This window comes from Gasterosteus aculeatus, chromosome 6 (genome assembly GCF_964276395.1).
Source record: "Gasterosteus aculeatus chromosome 6, fGasAcu3.hap1.1, whole genome shotgun sequence".
NCBI classification, from domain to species: domain Eukaryota; kingdom Metazoa; phylum Chordata; class Actinopteri; order Perciformes; family Gasterosteidae; genus Gasterosteus; species Gasterosteus aculeatus.
In genome coordinates, this window is record NC_135693.1 from 9715335 (window position 1) to 9734336 (window position 19002).

Here is a 19002-nt window from a genome sequence, read left to right on the forward strand (position 1 = left end):
CTCGTTCCATGTTTAAATACATTGGACATCTCGTCATGATCCTATCGTACTAATTAGTGTCGGCTGGTGGAAAATGTTCTAGGAAGGCGAAACTTCCCATGTTGATTTAATGCAACACTTAAGGTATTTAAAACACATTACTACTTTGCAGTTAAATATCTAATATTTATTCCACCATGAAAAAAAACAGTAAATAACTTTGACAATCTCATTTGAATAACACTCTGAACAACAATAGAATCCTAGGTTTGAGGTGGCGGAGCCTTAAACGGCGTGTTGGTTTGGCGTGCTGAGCGTAATTGCCGTCAATTGAGAAGGGGAATACATTCATGGAACTGGCTGCCCAAATTGTGCGTGCGTCAAAGCAAAACTATTTTTTGTGCCCTTAAAATTGTTCTCCACTTTCCTCCATGTAGCTTCCCTCACGTCAGATTTTTGATGATTACAGACAAAAATGAAATGTGTCAGATCCTGTAATAAAATCCTGAGCAGAGGTCAAATAACCCGCTGACCCTGCCTATTGGTGGCGTTTGCATTGGAGCTCCTCCCCTCTGCAAACCATCCAATCGCTTCCTGCAACCAAACACCGTATGAATATACATGGGCCCCCTCACGGCTGTGGGACCTGGGACGGTCTAGATAGCTCCAGCCGATTCAGTTGGCTTGTTTTGTCGGGGGGCTCCTTCAGCCCAACAAATCCCAGAGAAAGGACTACAACATTTTGCCTTCCTGCCCACGGCGAGATCATGGCTCGGGCCCTCAGTGTTAGAGGGCCGCTTTTGGCTCTGCTTCTGCAGCTTGTCCTTATCTGCTCCGCTCAAGTAAGACTTATTATGTTTCTCTCTCTCTCTCTCTCTGGTGTCGCTATGTGTCTCTGCAGACTGATGTGACAGAGGTGAAGGTGTTTTTCTGGTGTCAAATAGCATCATATATGTGACCTAATTGTGGCGAGATGCTGAAGTTGTTTCATCCAGTAAATTGATTAACTGGCCATTTGCCAGGAACAAGAGGCAGGGCAGAGAGACTATTGTCGAGTGTCCTTTTTAAAAAAATGTTTCCTTTTGCAGCGCTGGAGAATGCAGTAAAGTATTCTGCTGTCAGATATCACCTATTTAGGCTGTGAGCTATTTTATTGAATCCCAGAGTCTCTACGTGCAACAAGGCAATACACCTGTTCCAACTAAAAGACATTTGTTGTTGTTGTTGTTTGGAATGTCAGCTAATATTTTCTAAAATGAATATCATTGTTCCTCTTTTGTTACTCAGAGGGGCCCTCTTGGAGCTGCCGGTCCTCCTGGACCTGCCGGTGTCCCAGGAATTGATGGCATTGCTGTAAGTGCTCTCAGTTCTGTAACATTATCCATATCATGTGCCAAATACTAATAAATAGTTCACTATCTGCTCACCTTAAAGCATTTACTGTCCTTTATTTCAGGGGGAAAGGGGAGACGATGGCGAGGAGGGACTTCCTGTAATTATGACATTTAATACAAAAATTGAAACTGCATTGCTTTTCATTGGAAAGGCTTTTTTCTAAAATATGTGTTTCTTCAGGGACCTGACGGAGATGCAGGTAAACCCGGCTCTTCAGGATTACCTGGAATTCCTGGAAATGATGTGAGTTTCATATTTTATACATACATGCATATTTCATACAGTACATCTGCCTTTTAGGCCACGGACAGCATGCAATCTGCATGTCTGCAAAGGGGTGGAACTAAAAATTGTGATCCTCCCACCATCATCGATTATGTCTACTCTTTTTTGAAGAGTGACCAATGGGATTTCAGATTTAGCATGGGACGTAGAGGGAAAGTGTGCTAAAAATGTGAGGAATAAATGACACAGGATGAACCAATTCAAATTTCCTTCATAAGAAGGTAAACCAGGAACCGTATGTAATTAACTTTGCTCCCTTCGAGCTGAAAGGAGGGTCTGGGAAAACATCCAAACACAATATTGGTGTTGATGATAACACGAGGGGCTGTAGGTGACTTTTAGTTCACCAGTTGACAACGTATGAGTCTCAGAATGCCATTTAATGTAATGAATTTGTTTTATGCATATTGAGGCATTGTGGCTGTGTAATACCTCGATACATCCAACAGAATTGAGAGAACAATCGCAGCTTTGTTGGCCTGCTGCTCTTGGTATCTGCCGTTGAGAATCCTCAAAACGGTGTGGAATGATTCCTCTCAGTAAGCTTGTTTGAAATGAGCCAAAGGAATGTTGCTCTTTGCTTGGTTTGCAGTCTGAAAGTTTTGCCCTCTGCCCTGGCGCTGACTTTTTGTGTGTGTCTGTGAATTTGGACGTCACGACGTGCTCAAAAACAGACCTGACGAGTTCAATGGGACTGACAGACGTAGAGCTGCATTGCAGTATATATTAAAGCATTCAAGATGAGGGGGGTTCATAAATAATCCTGTTTGTTATTAGGACTCCTCCCACTGCTGTGTGATTATTATATGAGGATGTAAGACACCGACATCTGATGCTGGGGTTTAGAATACTGATAGATGGGGAAATAAACACAGCTTCTTGCATCATTTTAAAATATACAGTAGCTAGTTCTTTCATTTTCTAATGTTGCATTAGTTAAGCATGATCTCTCTCCTCTGCAGGGTTTGACCGGCCCTTTTGGAGATCCTGGGCCCGATGGTCCCCCCGGACAGAAAGTGAGTGACTAATGAGCCTTCGCTTTGCTGCTTCAGAGGCTGCCAGTGAAACGCTGCCAAGCTGCTGTCCAGTCTTTTTGGCATAGCCGCAGGAGCCGCAGTGGATAAACCAATTCCTCATGACAAATGAGACTTAATCCTGCAAGTCTTCTATGTAATCTCCGTGGGGAGCGAAGCCCCAACATCGGTCCTCATTAGGCTAAACATTGCTGGGTCAATGGTGCCTGAAGAAGTCATGTGACGAGCTGGAAGAATGTTAACTGCAGGCTCGCATGGCTACATGTGACCTGACCACAGTGCTTCAAGAGGTATTTCCACTTCTTTGTGTCTAATGTATTTATCTTTGTTCTTCAGGGTGAACCTGGAAATGTCGGACCTCGTGGAGCCACTGTGAGTACCTTTTCCTCTCAGTCCAAGGATCGGATCTACCAGGACCATCGGAACATTAAATGATCCAAATGATATATATCACACAGTATATGTAATTCTTTATATCTCTCTTTAGGGCGTTGGGCCTGATGGACCCCCCGTAAGTAATTTATGCTACACAACAAACACTACAGTTTATTCTAAATTTAGTAATTACGCAAAATTGTGTTTTGACTGAACCTGACATGTGGTTTTGCACAGGGACCACCTGGGCCTGGAGGACTTCTGGGTGAATTGGGAAAAGCTGGACCACTTGTGAGTAGAGACAGATACACATCATATTCTCCCAACATGAGCGCTGAGGTGGTGGAATGCCACCAGTAGTCAGTAACAGAGCAGACTGTTTACCTTCATGTGTCGGCCATGAGACTGAACGTAGGTGAAGCCGCTGTCCCCAGAAACCTTTCTACAAACACAATGTATCTGCACGGCACTTCCTACTGTTGTGTCAATAAATTGAGATGAAAACACAGGTCTATAACAAATAATATGCATGTATACAAATACATTTTTTATATTAAATCTAATAGTTCAGTATTTTACTCGAAGAAGTGTTTATTTGTACTAATTTGCAGTCTTTGTATTTATTTGTAAAAAACAATATTTTAATTGTTATTGTTTATTTCCTAAATTCACTTTAGCTCAGGTTAAACTTCAAATCAGTGATTTTTTATATGATGTTGGGGTTTTCTCACAATGTCTTGTGTCACTTCAATTTGCATCACCTTCTATTATACATAATGAAATAAAATTCTCCTACAAAACAATGTTTCATTTTTAGAGAACAAAACAATCGTCTAATGGTAAATCAGCGTGCATCCAGAGGTTTTGACTCTGCCTTCAGGTGTTGTAGTATAATGTGACTTTGTGAGTTAGATGTTATCTTTTGTAAAGCCTGACTAGAGGAGAGTATGGGACACAGTGAAGCAAAGAAAAGCTACTGTATTTCTATGCCAGGACTCCTAAAGACAGAGTGAAGGGAGTGCTGTGCCTCTCTGTGTAGCTTGTGACACGTTGTACGTCTTTCTACAGGGGTCCATAGGTGTGAGAGGGCCACAGGGCCCCCGTGGACCAGCGGGGCCCAGAGTAAGTGACATAGATTTGCAAATGATTCTTTGATTTTATCATATTTCACACCGGACAAAGCATGTCGTGGACAAACCATTGATTTGACTTTTATCTGATGATTTAAAAGCTGGGAGTCATCATCATGTCAATAAGTCACATTATAAAAGTGTTAACCTTTCTCTATTTCAGGGTGCATCTGGAATGCAAATCAGTGCTGACCTGGTAAATCTTTGACTTTACTATGATAATGAATATCTGTCTGTTTGTTTTCTATATGTTGTCAGGACCATTTTCTGACTTTTGTGTTGTTGTTTAGTGTCCCAACTCTTGTCCACCTGGGACCTCGGGGCACCCTGGACTTCCTGGCATGAAGGTGAGAAGTGCAGATTAAGTTTAAATCTGCGCTAAAATCCTGTTAGTGCCCAAATATATAATGTTTTTAATGTGCTGTTTTTATTCTCTGTGTGTGTTAAGGGTCACAAAGGTGTAAAAGGCGAAGCAGGAGAACCTGGGAAACAAGGGCACAAGGTAAAATAGGTTCCTTTGAACTTTTGTCCCTAACCTAGCATTTCTAATCAAATGAATTGTCAATGAATCAAATGAACATCGACAGTTTAAAAGTATCCTCACATCAAACCTCCATAAAAGGTTACTTAAAAATAAGAATTTCCCCCCACAACTGTCACACATGACGCAACGCTCCTCATCTGAGACCAAATGATGCATGGCTGTAATGTGAAAAGGGGACTCTTTGCACCTTCGAGACAAGTACTGTCTGCTCTCTTTCAAGAGGAAGTGATGCATGCCTGCGTGTAGCGCCTCCGACTCCCGGCAACGCATAGAGGATGATTTATTTGAAATGATGTTCAAGCACAACTAGCTTCTCCCTGCATGTGTCTATGCACTATATAAATGGAAATGAGTCCGGGCCGATCTTACTTTATCACCTCATGCCAGGATATGATTTAGTGTCGGGCTGCGCCGCATCCAAGAGAGTTTCTCCTCCGCTTAAAGTTTCATGTGAGGGGCCTTCAGCCACCTGAAAGATGTTTACATCTCACAACAGAATAAACAGATAATGTGTCGTGAATGTCCCTGAAAATGGAAAATGTCATTAAAATATAAGTAAGATAGCACCATGGCCAAATTTGATTGGGTGACCGTGCAGTCTTTCAAAACACGGACATTTAAAAAAATTCTATATTAGATATACAACAGTATCATATAATCGATGACAAGAGGGCAAGATTCTTTATATTTTTATATAGTTTTACCAGTTTTAGTTATTAACAGAAAGATTTTCATCTTTCAGTCTTTGGATAATTCTTTTAAGAAATCAGAGAATCAAGTGGGATCATCATTCCATTATGTTATATTTACTATATCTTAATACTCATTTATAATGCACATAATTAAATAAAGTGCACTTTCTTTAAAATGTCTGACTGCCTAATGGATACACCTCCTCAGGTCGACCACTCAGTCAACATATCAATCATTTGTAATTAGCAAAGCAGGAGAACAATAATCTGAAAATGTGTATTAACACACAGTTGATAAGAGAAGCCTCAGTTCAAGAAATGTCCCTTTTTACAATAAAGTTCAGTTTTCTGTCCGGTGTTTCTTCTAATTTACTTCATGCTGCTTTTCTGCTAATGTCATTTCCCTTTTGTTCACTCAGGGTGAGGATGGAGACCAAGGCGGTCAAGGGGAAGTCGGATCTCAAGGACCGATGGTTAGAAACCACAATTAGTATATGATTTTAGAGTCTGTTCTTTTCTGTGTCAGGTTCTCTTTCTCCTGCTCACTGAGGCGCCTCTTTTCTTCGTTATGTCAGGGCCCTCAGGGGATTCGCGGAGCCATGGGAATGATTGGCCACAAGGGAGAAATGGTAAATGTTCCTATGATGTCTCAACCCATGTCAGCTTCCTCAAAAACATCTTGTAAATTTAGGGTGAATTCCATATAAAATGTTATTTAAACTGATTATAGAACCCCAACTAACATGGTTCTCTAACAGGGAGCTCGAGGTCTTGATGGAGATCCAGGTCCCCAGGGTGTTGCAGGGGCAACTGTAAGTTTCACTACATATGCTCAGATGTTGGCAGCAAATTGAGTCCTAATGACCAGCGTACGATTCAATGCCTTATTTCAGGGGGATCATGGTCAAAGAGGCGGGATGGGTGAGCCTGGACCTAAAGGCGAAACGGTAAGCTGACACACTAATAACACAGAAGTGAACAAATAAACATTGAATCCAAGGATGTTTCAACAAAACTGACCAAATGTTCCGTTGCTTTGTTCTTCAGGGTATTCAAGGGCTGAGAGGAATCTCGGGTGTTCCGGGTCCCAAGGGAGGCGCTGTGAGTGTCTCATCACCGACGACCAATAAAGCTTAAATGTTCGGACATATTTTCTGCAGGCGGCTCATTTTAGCTTTGGCTTTATTTGACAAGGGCTTGCCGGGTGTGGACGGCCGCGAGGGTATTCCCGGGATGCCCGGAGGAAAGGTAGAGAAGCATTTCTCCATTTGTACAACTGGTGTGACTCATTATATCAAAACGTGTTCCCAGGAAGCCTTTTGCTGTTTTTGGAGCTTCACTCTTTCTACGGTCTGTTTCCCTGTAGGGAGGCATTGGGAAGTCAGGCGTCCCCGGAGAGGTCGGACTTCAGGGGCTTCCTGTGAGTATGACCTTTGACCCCAAACTGACTGAATGTGATTGGATGCACCTGAGTGCACTCCTCAGGAGCAGTTTAAAGCACCATAGCCCATGCATGCTGCAGAACAGACTAGCAGAGTATGTCATACTCTCATTCACAATTACAAGTTTGATTCACATACAACAGGCCATGCTGCGAGACATCTCTATCTTCCTCTGGCAGAAAGATGAACGGAAACTTTTTCCAGCGCACTAATCTGTTATTAGTGTAATGAAAGGAGCTGATGAGAAAAGGTTGGCAAACACGAGCCTGTGACGGCACTAAGACAGATTTTTGCAGCCGTAGAAGTCATCACCTGATTAAAATTAGCTTGTTTGGGTCAAAAGCTTAAAACAAAAGGGCTTTTTTTTAATCTCATAAAGCTTCCTTATCTTCCTGTGTGTCTTACAGCGAGCTGTATATTCATTTACAAACGAAACTTTCTGCTAGAAACTGTTCTTCTTTGAATACTTATATCTCACTAAAACATGCTCTCTCTCTTTTTCCAGGGTTTGCCTGGTGTACCAGGACCAAATGGCTTGAGTGGTCCTAAGGTTGTTTGTTTGATCAATTATACAATTCTCTTCTTTGCATCTTGCTTTTATTTAGTTTTTCTAAATGCTCCAATGAGCTTCTGTTTTGTTCCTGCACAGGGAGACGTTGGTCAAGGAGGCTTCCCCGGGACAATGGGACCCGCTGGCAAAGAAGTAAGTACAAGAAGTAAGTACAAACCCGCACTTGATTTTTGTCACCTCCGTTGTGTCACCGCGTTGTTTGACTGTGACACCTCAGGGCGAGCGCGGTGAGCCAGGAGAGCTCGGGCCTGTTGGACCGATAGGAGAACCTGTAAGTATTTGTCCTGCTTGAATTTCTGCTGTGCTCACTTTGTTCAAATGTTCATTTTTTGAAATGTGCTTTTGTTCTGTTGTTCCCAGGGAGCTGTGGGAGGACAAGGCCCTATAGGTTCAGCTGGCAAGCCAGGTGCAAGGGTAAGTAAAGAGCACAAGGATCGAAGCGCACAGTTAGATTCAAACTCATTGATTTTGATTTAAACTCAAATCTGTTTTTTCGATCCATGCCTTCATTTCAGAAGTAACGGCTTAACAGATAGATTTCATGCAAGTTTGTGGCTTTGAATGCAGGGAGCTGAAAAAGGAGGGACACCTCTGTTGTGTCACTGGAATGTCTCAGAGAATAGACTGAGGCTGCATCTCACATGAGGTCTATTTTCACAGTAACGCTAGAGACTGGTAAGCGGCGGGCTGAATGAGCGCTCTGTTCTCCTGGCATTCCTCAGATAGTCGCTCAGTGATCAAAGAGGGAGCGTCGTTCACAAACACGCCCACAATAATAGTCATCTTCCCATAACTATTCCACATTAATATTAATAACGGCTTGATAATAAAAGAGCAAAGTTCCTGCTTGAGTACATAAAGCGGCTTGGATGTCGTACTCATCAGATGTGAATTTTTTACAGGGACCCAAAGGTGACCCCGGCCTTCCCGGCCTCCCTGGTCCTGCTGGCCTGCCCGGGGTGAAAGGAGAGAGGGTAAGAAAACACCATCCAGAGACCTTTTCTAATTCAGTCTTTAAACAGTAACTGAGAGATTAATGCCCAAAGGTATGCAGCTGATCAGCTCCCTCTAGTGAAACCTCACAACACGAACCACCATTTAGCGAGTTAACTCATTTGTCTGGATTATTACAGGGAGAACGTGGAGATGGAGGACCCAAAGGAGAACAGGTAAGAAAGCCTCATGCTAAATTTGAATCTGCTCTCAACGGGAGTGCTGCATTGAAATACAAATTGGGTTACTTTGCATACATCATCTACAGGTTATGTTGTTATAGGGAGGCCAAGGGGACGAGGGAGACCCCGGAGAGAAAGGGGATCATGTAAGTTGTTACACCGACACCATTCATCTAATTTATTTTCATTGTTGATCACAGAGGAGAATCTCACCAGTGCAACTGTTTCCTTTCCTTTATCTGTGCTCCATAAATGGTGTTGTAGGGTGAGGCAGGAGAATCTGGATCTAAAGGAGAGGTGAGCTTAAACAGAACCTTCTAACCTGGCGTCTCGGGGTTTTAATTACGGTTAATTTCTGCAGCTTTGAAAACTTCTCTGTGGTGATTATTTCCGCTCAGGTCGGTAACCCCGGCGAAGTGGGCAAGAGAGGTCCCGAGGGCACTCGAGGTCAGCCGGGAATTGAGGGGCCGCCTGGCTCACCTGGACCGAGGGGCATGCAGGGGAACAGGGGTCAACCCGGAGTCAGAGGCTCCCAGGGCCCTGCGGTAGGTTCCACGAGGAACACTTCATGGAAAGAGACTTACAATAGATGTAAAGTAGTATGTATCACATTGTTCAGTTTTATTCATTTTGACCAGCACTTCCCAGTATGGTGTTAATGCTTTGTTTGCCTTCTGCATATGCTTCAGGTCAGGGGGCGTATTCAATTTGTGCTATGAAATAACAAAAGGTATTCATGTCAGAAGATGGTATACAAAGGACTAAATACAAAACTTTTATGTGCATATATTTAAATATATTGCTAGGAATGACATAAAACAATGATAGTGACGTTTTCAACCTCCTCTGTCACTCATACAAATTAATTGTATTTCGAATTTTGAATTCGACCTCCATGTGTCCAGGACGCAGTTTGTCTCTTAGGATGGCGACGATTGGTTTTCCTTGATCTGATACTGTAACCAAAACCTCATTCCTCATACCTAGCAGCCAATGAGAGGCAGAGTAGGGCGGGTCATGGCTTCACCATCTTTGGGGAAAAAAACTGGCGTACTGTATATGGATGTCAATTCATATTTACTTACAAATTTTCCTTATAACCTACTCATCTTCTAAAATCGTCTTAGAAGTGAGGGTCTACTCTTAAAAGGATAGAGGGGCACTAGTTTTTTAAAGGATTTTCTCCTGAAAGACTACCGAACGTTCTTTTGAGGTAATAAATTCTTCTTATATGTTTCTTAAAATTTCAACTTGTGCTAATACATAAAACACTGAACCCCAATATTGTGCAGCTGCAGGTGACACATCAAAATACATGAAGGTGCTCTGAAAATCTTAAAAAAAAAAAAATCTTTATGGGTAATCTTTTAAATGTAGTGAAAGCAAGAAGATAAAACAGAGGGACAGACGAACAGACAAAGGGTGCTGTTTTCGTTTGGTAATGATCTTTAGGGGTGTGACAAAGTAAATGTTTTAAACACTAGGAAATGTATTAAGACGTTTTTTTCTTTTCCTCCAGGGGAAAGAGCCCAGCGATCAGCACATCAAACAGGTTTGCATGCGAGTCATGCAAGGTAAGAACAGAAGCCATTGACCCCATTTATCATTCCCTTGTGCCTCATTTCATTTCATGCCTTTAGTCTTTCCCCGGATGCCTCATTACACAACCACACACACGTATAGCCGCCCCCCCCCCTCCGTTGTCTCATTGATCTGGGTGGCAGCTGAATACTTGTGTAATAACCAGAAACATGAAATAAACATGAAATAAACTTCAGTCTCAGTTAATGTGATGGATGAAAGTTTCCGCTCCTCACAAATGTTCTCTGAAGTCCCACCCTCGGTTCCCCTCGTTCTGCTGCTCTTACTGTACGTCTTCACAACTCCTACACTCATGATTTTTTTATACCTCGTGTGCTGAAAAATTAATTTCACCTTCAGCAGACCAGCTCTCCTCCACTCCATGCCAAGAGCGTGCACGGGAAGAATATCTTTAAAAAACGAGCAGTCAAGCAGCTCCTGCATGAATTCTCATCAGGAGACCGAAAGCCAAAGTCTCAAGAGCAGATTTCCACGCTGCGACGAGCCACAGGAGATTAATATAGGATCCAATGCACCATGAATGTACATTTCCTTTTGCTGATTGCCTGAAATAAAGAGTATTATCTATTTTCTGCTCAATTTACCGAGGTTTTATGGAAAGATGTTGAAAAACAGGAGAAGCTCGAGGGAAACCGTGACCACGGTTTCACCTCGCTCCGCTTCCCACTGACTCAACTACAAGAGCTTTTGGACTATCTTCTTTGAGAGTTGCTTTGGGGGTTTCAGAGATGAGCTGACTTTTTTAGTACAAAGTCTTATGTTTTAAAAAGTCCCTAAATATGTCTTTGCTACAACTGTTTGGAAACAGTGTCTTGCAGCTAGTTACTGTATGTAAATGTTGCATTACATTTAATTGAGATGTATTAAAAGTTAATCTGGTTCATGGTCTTCTTTCTGCTCCAACAGAACAGCTGGCCCAGTTAGCCGCTAGTTTAAGGAGGCCAGAGACTGGCGTAGCCGGTTTACCCGGAAAGCCTGGACCTCCAGGGCAACCTGGTCCTCCCGGAGACAATGGTTTCCCTGGGCAGAGTGGATCGAGAGGCCTTCCAGGACTCAAAGGGCCGACAGGACAGATTGGAATGAAAGGACCCAAAGGTAATGGATGTATTGCATCGAATCACAACCATGACATGTTTGTACACAAATGTCTTCATTACGTAATACGTGTCACAGGCGAGATGGGAGACAGAGGCTCCAGAGGGCCCACTGTACGAGGACCTAAAGGTCAGCAAGGACCTCCTGGACTTCCTGGTGAGTACATTTTGCCTTTTGGACAGGTCCTTCTATCTTAAAGTGTCTAAGTCTGTCTTTTATAGTGACCAAAAAAACTTTCAATTTATTTTAGGGCATGTGAATTATAATTAGAATTAAAATAGATATATAAAAAATGAGAAACTGTCCTTTAGATCTCGCAACTAGCAACCTAAAATGCATGCTGTGATCACAGGTGAGGCGGGCAAACCTGGCTACGGTCAAGACGGTCGGGACGGACAGAGGGGACCTCCCGGCGTCCCTGGACAGCACGGGGTACCCGGGCCCCCCGGCGGGGCAGGTCCCAATGGTTACTGCGACCCGTCAGCCTGCAACCTGCAGGCGGGGGCCGCCCACCAGTCTCTGGACGTGAAGGGACCTGCAGGGAACTAAGAGCCACTCTGGGCCTGGATACAAAGACTGTTGGATCAGCTCCTCTGAGCACGCAACATTTTTCACGGTTTTTGTCCCAGGGCCCGCCGGGGGGGTTTGTGTGGTGAGTTCCGCCCATTAACCTCTGGTCTTGGGAACATGTTTCGTGCCAACCACATCACTGACAACAAAAGAAAAAACATTATTTTTGATGTGCTGCAACGATCTAGCTTGTTCTTGTGTTTTTTCTTTCTTACCCGAGGGATCTTTTGATATTTTCAGGAAGGTGTGCTCACATTTCTGAGACGAAATGAGATGTTTGTTTATCCCTCTCTCCTTGTACCCGGCCTGCCTTTTTCTTTTTATGCTCGACACTTACGGGTTTCTTCAACAAAAGCTCCTCCACTTTCTCTCAGAACATTTCCAATAATCACCCAAAGCAAATCAGGATTAAGAATTAGTTTGGTTAAAGTGCCTTTTTCTAATTAGTTCTGCTAATGTGCCAATATACCAAAGATAAACCTGCTGAACGCCCATTTTAAAATATGTTGTTTAAGCATTGCTCAGTAGAGAAGATGAAACCTCAATGTTTTGAGAATGTTGTAAATCTGTAAAAAAAAATGTTTGAAATTGTGATCAATTATATTTCCCACAAAACAACCGGATGTGAGATTTTGCCTCATTGTACATAATGACAACAGAGTGCAGACGTGCATATATTGAAATATATTTTTGGGAAGAGGGGTAACCTCATTAATGTAACAAATAAAGAAAACAACACATGAAGTGATAAATGCATTCTGTTGTAATTTTGTAATGATAAATTCTGTGACAAATACAAGGAAAAGCTTGTATAAAAACAAAAATATCACAGTTGACAAAACAAGCTCAACTTAAGATCCATTTACTAGCTGCTTTGGAGCTTTCCATGACATCACACCATCTTAATCAGCCAGATGGAGTTAGCCAGCTCATAAAGGTCCGTCATTTCTGTGCACCAGTCGGTTGTGTCCAGTCTAATTTACTCTTTTTCCATCTACATTTCCATGACAACTGGGCAAACTCCGTCATCTGATGGAGGGAATCTGAGCTTTAAATTTACCTTAAAGCAAGATTGTTTTTGTGAAAAAACGGAATCCACTTCGACACTCCGAAAACATATTTTTATCTAAATCAACATGTGTGTTTTACCTCTTGTGCAAACAGGACACTTGTCTGTGTCAGTGCCCAAAAAGAACACAGGAAATAAAGTACTGAATAACATTTATTGCACACATGTAAGCCAAGTGCCATCAATCAGTGAAAATAAAAGATGCCGCAAAGAAAGGTGTAAAATATAACCTCGGTGACCTGGTAACCCAACACACTGGATCACTGCGCAAGACAGGAACATTACTGCCCCCAAAATGTTTATCGAGAGTCCAGTAAGTCAAATTGCAGTTTATCGATGTCGACATCCGGGGCTGTCGCTTTCTACATACATAAGTAATGATTCAGTTACTTTGTTCAGTGAAAGGCAACAGTTTGTGTTGAATTATTTCATTTCCTCTGTGGTGGCGGATCCTGCAGACATGTGGTGAACCAAGACTGAGGTAGATATTAAACAGAACAAAGCCTTTTAAAAACACACATTGCAGCCCCACAACAGGACATGCGCTTATAAACGAGCAGAGAGGAGTAAGAGTGAAGGCAGCGGGCGGACATTTATAATCTGAGGGGCCAGGCAGAAAGGCTGATCAATACTCCACATTACAAGCTTATTACAAGATTACATTTTATGTTGCCACAGGATAAATGTGGAAAAAAAAGCAATAATAACATGTGCAGAAGTATCAAACGCATTGTTTTAAAGGATGTTTGCCGTATTTGATAAGCCTATCTTTGATTGAAGGACGCTCCGATGTCCGTCTTATGAGCATTTTATCTGATATTTGACACTTAGAAGAAATGGATTTGAACTCGGAGGGCTGGGACAACGTCCGGCACCAAATTGCCAATGAAGTGGGCTCTGACATAAGCAGCAATTCTGTGTCCTCCCTCATTATCATACAGTTTAGCTAAATTGAAGTCACAAACCGATGCACATTAATATCAATTGAAGCAAAATTCATTATGCGCAGAGTTGCTCTCATCAGTACACCAAAAAGTTAAGATCACATTAGTCCACCGATGCTGCCTCATTTGAATTTGGCCAAGGTCAGTGTTATGGTCTCCAAGGGGAAATCATAAAATGGCACGATGGAAACGGCAGACGCCAATAGCAGGAGAGGACTTTATAAAGGCCACAACCCAAAGAAAGAATGTTTTCACATTCACAATACAAGCAAAGAGAAAATAAGTGTGGCAAGTCCAGCAGGGGGCTCTTCAGACTCACAAATGAAGGCAGCGACGGACATTTGATTCAATGCCAATCTGAATTTAGACCCACTCATAAGAATACAACGTAGCAGAGATAAAACTAAGCCTGCATGCTGAGTGAATTGATACTTAATTGATGGTGTGGGGAAATAACCCAGTTTTGCAGATAGTGATTTGTAGTGGTTAGCGGAATAGTTTACATTAAAATGGCTTTAAAATAAATAAATCCAAATTGTGAGGCAATACATAGCGACACACAGTAACGGACAGTAAGTGCAAAACACAGAATGTAGGCCATGAAACATTTGAAAACAATTAGAGAGTTCAAGTTCAAAATAATTAGCACACACAAAAAAAGTGTAGTAGTCCGATTTCCTTCTGTGACTTTAAATCAAAAATATACAAATAAATCAGAGGAATCATCATACACAACACTATGTAAACAGTAAAGGTTAGCAAGCACCATCTCACACAAACACAGATAACAGAAGTAATTACATTAAAAACTTCTGCAATTGTATTGTCAGGTCCCATTACAGGCCCCATTGGACAGCAAGAAAAAAACATCACTCGTTAAACATTTAAGATAAACCAACAGTAAAAGTGAATGTGAGGTCACGTCACACTCATTAAATAAACAACATTTAAAGTACATTTTTCAAATCTGCCCTCGATGCAAACTAAGTGGATTCAGTTCAGTTTTTATGAAATGTAGGTTTTAGTACGACAAAAGATATGGTACCAAGGCGTAACCAACATGTCTAACAACACGTCTGTCAGCTTACACTGGGGGTTCCCAGAAATGATTATCATGCACAATGTAAATGTGTCAATGAGAAGCATACTACTCTCAGTGATTACTTTTAGTAATATTGTGACTGAATATCCACGCTACATTCACTATAATTATTACATTTACATACATTCCTGGAGAACACCCTTCCAATAAATAATTTCTATTTCAGACACATGTAACGCATTTTTGTCTTTAAAAAAAACCCTAAAACAAGTATATTTATTCAGCTGATCTATTCCCCTCTCTCTCTCTCTCTCTCTCTCTCTCTCTCTCTCTTTCACACACACACACACACACACACACACACACACACACACACACACACACGCACACGCACGTGAGATGTACCTTCTGCCAGCACTCTCTTAACAGGACTGAACGTGATGAAAAAAAGTCATTTCATGGTCTTGAAAACCTTAATGAGAGTTGACAAGGAATGAATTACATAACAGTAGGGGATATGAATACAAAAAAATAACTCTAAAGTAAAAAGAAAAGGAAAAACTCAAAAGCTTTTCTTTCCATTGAAAACAAAACCCATCAAAGAATAATCGGCACGTCATCCATATTTTGTAGTAAAGGGATCAAAAGCGGTGCGATAAAGCAGAGAGGAGGAAGCTGTTGCACACAGCGAGGCCGACCTTCTCCTGCTCTGTAGCTGCAACACCGAGCTGGACGTCAGCACCTGAAAAAAAACACTCCGCCGGGTTCAAAGTGGTGGAAGGAGACAGTCACTGCGGTCGCATGTCCCTGGAGGTCCACGGGGCCCCGGGGAGCCAGGAGGGCCCCGAGTAGTGACCCCAGGCGGGCCTGGACAGAGAATAATTCATCATTAATTCCTGCGCTGGGCAGCAATTCACATTTCAGTGGAGTGACACATGGCATGAAAGTGCTTGTTATAAATGCCTGGTTTTAATCCAAAAGGCTCCAGTGTGCATTACATCCACCGCAGAGGAGCGGGGCCGATAAATCAGGTTGATGCATCACCAACGTCAGCTCATTACAGAGATGCTGTGATTGGTGTGTGTTGGTGGATAAGTGGGAAGAAATGGCATTACAGAAACACCAAACCAGGTCTGAGGTTATTAAATAAAAGTATCACCATTACGCAGTGACAAGTTGAGTTTTATATCAGTCAGGCTGTTACTTCCATTGAAAATAAATCAGAATTTCAGAATGCAACTGTATTCTCCAAGGGGCCGTGCCAAAATGCAATGGTATTGTATACTTTAGAGTTAAAACTATTTAGCCCATTAATCCTTAAAATAATGTGTTCATCAACAGAAAGTGTGCCATTGAAGAAAAGTTAGATGTTGGTTTGCACCAACATCCTCTTTTCTGATGTTTCTGGGTCTCATTTGGGTCATTTACAATTCCTTTTCTGATTCTCATTTCGCACACCCGCAAACAAACAGGGGGAGTCTTGAGTCTTCACCCAGCTGCATCTTTACATAGCAAATAGTTGTCTGCTGCCAGATTAATGCTCCATTAAGTGGGCAGCCAGCAGGCGTTATAAATAGTGTTATAGTGTTATAACAACCACGAGAGCTCCTCGAGCTGGCAGACGGAACCAGATACGCGGTTTTAAGAGATTAGCCGCAGACACTCTCTCACTGAACGATCGCTTGATCTGGAGACCATCAACCAATTATTTAATTTCATTGTGATCAGATTAAAGGGGCCGACCTCGGGTCACCGCGGCAGACGAGTCATTAGTATTTCACGTTACTTAGCAACAGTTTGCTGAAGCGGCAAAGCAAGTCCAGCTTGCTCCTCGTATACTTTCCATACAACACACGCAACACGTTGGCCTGGATGTCCAGCTGAGTGTCCGTTACATCAGTCAGACCAGTCCCAGCTCGGGGGGGAGGGCTCTCTGCCCTACAGTTATTATTAAAGGAATTGCAGGTACAGCCTTGTCCTTTTCCTCCCGCTGGAAACATAACATGCCCTTTTCGTTACTGCCAGATCCGTCTTCCGCTTAACATCTCGCACAAACTCCACACAGAACTGTGGGGGCGGCGGAGCAAAAGGTACAAAATCATCCTTTAAAAATGTTTCCCTCCTCGAAGGCGGCTCCTTACAGCTGAGCTAATTAATGTAGTCGCAGCACAGAGCTAACGCACCGTCCGGGTCAATCGGGGCGTGCAAAGAGTGGAGGGAGAGGCAATGGGGGTCTCTCTAACGCATTCACTGAGATCCTCCCAGTCAGGATGCCTGTGAGTCGTAATGAGAACCAACAACACTGAAATATGGTCTAAGGGGAACAAAGTCATTATAATGAACCAACGCACAGAACGTTTGCTTGGCAAGTATAATCTTCCGTTGACTGAAGAAAGGTGAGCCAACGCAAAGTTTGTTCAACTTTTAAATTCTTTCTACAACGTTTAATCCCGCCAGGTGGGACAAAGGTGCTTTCTATCACTGTGTGTCCCCGGGGAAAATGTCCTTTGACATTTGCCGGGATTCGTCCTTTGAAGAGGAGCTACAGCCAAGTTCCCTTTGTCCTACACTTGCATTATGCACTTACATAGTTGGATGAGTGACTTTAGGTTCAATGACATGCTCCTGTCGCGGGACGAAAGTCAAGAGGTAATCCCACTTCTCATCGCTCCGCCGGGGTTCGGGGAGTTGTTATTTTTAGCTGACAGGACAAGTTGACTTTTGGCGAGGACCACACCGGGTGGAGCTTTTACTTCTCAGAACGGACATCATTGCAACTATTTCAATTTCTGTTGAGATATCATAAAATCTTCCACTGTCTTACATTTGCTAAACCTGTAGTTCAAGCGTCTATCTGATCGTGTAGATCAAGTACATCTATTGAAGAAGCCTCTTACCTTGTGGCCCCACGGATCCTGTGTCTCCTGGTAACCCCAGACCCATCTGACCTCGTTCTCCTTTCTGACCCCTGTACCCTGAGGACAGACACAAAACTCTGGCTGAGAAAAGTCAAATATTGTAGGAGATGAAGTAGGACCGCATGGTGTCACGTTTACGGAGCGTGTTGGCGCAATTAGTAAGATTAGTGCAAATGTCAAAACATGTTAAAATCAACCTGTCAAAGATAAGGATTCACTTTTCAGATCCGTCCAGGGACTCAAACAGCTTTATTAGTTTCTTGACGATGCTCAAGAAATGAAAAAAAAGCCTTTCCTTCCATGTTCAAGTCAGGTCAACAAGTGCATCGCTTGTAACAATATGCTCACAAACACAGCAGTCAAATGCTTTCTCACTCCATGCAAAGCCTGTGAGTTTATAACGGTGTACAAGTAAAAATTTGAGGGGCTGTGATAATATTTCCCCATGAGGCACTTGAAGTAATGGAGTCTCAGGACCAGCAGTTGCATAAAGTGCATCGGCAACATTGACAGGAGTATCAAGCATCACAGCGCCCCGGCCCAAAGGGGGAAACGCTTCAACGCTTACATGTCAGGGAAAATCTAAGGAAAAAAGCCTTATGAATGCTCCAGAACAGGGTTTCAAAGAGAGGGAGGTTCTGGCCACACTGGCGCAGTATTGAGACTTCTTTTAACACTCACAGAGCCCCGGGCACAGAGGAGACGATCCATGGGGGAAAAAAGAGCCCTGTACCTTGAGCAAAAAAAATATACTGAATAGCACAAAAGGCAATAAGGTTGGGTGGTAGGCTGAAAATGTGCACTCTGATCGATCGAAAACGCGTCCCTCGGTCTGCACTAACTAATGGACAAAATACGTCAATACAAAATAATATTGCCAGAGAGGGGTTTTCCATGCTTGATTGATAGGATTGCAGTACTGCACCTGATGTACACTATTGTAAATATCATTAAGCTCAACTATTTAAATGTGCATGCTATGCCTTACAAAATAAAAAAATTAAAAAAACGTTCTTTGAGCTACTAGACCTTCAAAGATCTGTGGGATATTCACTGGTATGTTTGAGCGCAAAGCAAACCCTTTGTTTGTTGGTATTAATAAATATACATAATGTACTAAGATACAAAATAAAAAATAAA

The 19002-nt window shown here is 42.5% G+C and overlaps 2 protein-coding genes across 11 annotated transcripts in view; one reads left to right on the plus strand and one right to left on the minus strand.

Annotated features, from left to right (window-relative positions):
- The first annotated feature begins 623 nt into the window (after positions 1-623).
- Positions 624-12641, plus strand: col9a1b (collagen, type IX, alpha 1b). 2 transcript variants are annotated; one of them, XM_040178985.2, is made up of 32 exons: positions 624-821; positions 1267-1332; positions 1436-1471; positions 1555-1617; positions 2622-2675; positions 3030-3065; positions 3181-3204; positions 3306-3359; positions 4137-4190; positions 4362-4394; positions 4489-4545; positions 4647-4700; positions 5854-5907; positions 6010-6063; positions 6193-6246; positions 6328-6381; positions 6482-6535; positions 6629-6682; positions 6801-6854; positions 7382-7426; positions 7526-7579; positions 7665-7718; positions 7808-7861; positions 8350-8421; positions 8581-8616; positions 8724-8768; positions 8887-8919; positions 9021-9167; positions 10142-10196; positions 11131-11319; positions 11398-11475; positions 11672-12641. In XM_040178985.2, exons 1-32 carry the CDS (start codon positions 747-749, stop codon positions 11866-11868), a joined length of 2043 nt encoding a protein of 680 aa, XP_040034919.2. In that variant the 5' UTR covers positions 624-746; the 3' UTR covers positions 11869-12641. The 2 variants fall into 2 exon arrangements, with proteins under 2 accessions (XP_040034919.2, XP_077960329.1); XM_078104203.1 differs by having other exon boundaries at positions 11131-11475.
- Positions 12642-13098: 457 nt separating this feature from the next.
- The window catches only part of LOC120820757 (uncharacterized), an 82269-nt gene continuing 76365 nt past the window's right edge, over positions 13099-19002 (minus strand). For all 9 annotated transcript variants that reach the window (XM_078104196.1, XM_078104200.1, XM_040178885.2 and 6 more), the window contains 2 exons: positions 17842-17919; positions 13099-15811 (listed from right to left, as the gene is read on the minus strand). In XM_078104196.1, coding sequence (XP_077960322.1) covers positions 15711-15811; positions 17842-17919 — 179 coding nt within the window. In that variant the 3' untranslated portion in view covers positions 13099-15710. The remainder of the gene's footprint in view (positions 15812-17841; positions 17920-19002) is intronic.

Coding starts and splice junctions, on each gene's coding strand:
- col9a1b (XM_078104203.1), top strand. CDS start 747: ATGGCTCGGGCCCTCAGTGTTAGAGGGCCGCTTTTGGCTCTGCTTCTG. Junction 1,618..2,621: donor CTGGAATTCCTGGAAATGAT/GTGAGTTTCATA, acceptor TCTCCTCTGCAG/GGTTTGACCGGCCCTTTTGG. Junction 6,855..7,381: donor TCGGACTTCAGGGGCTTCCT/GTGAGTATGACC, acceptor CTCTTTTTCCAG/GGTTTGCCTGGTGTACCAGG.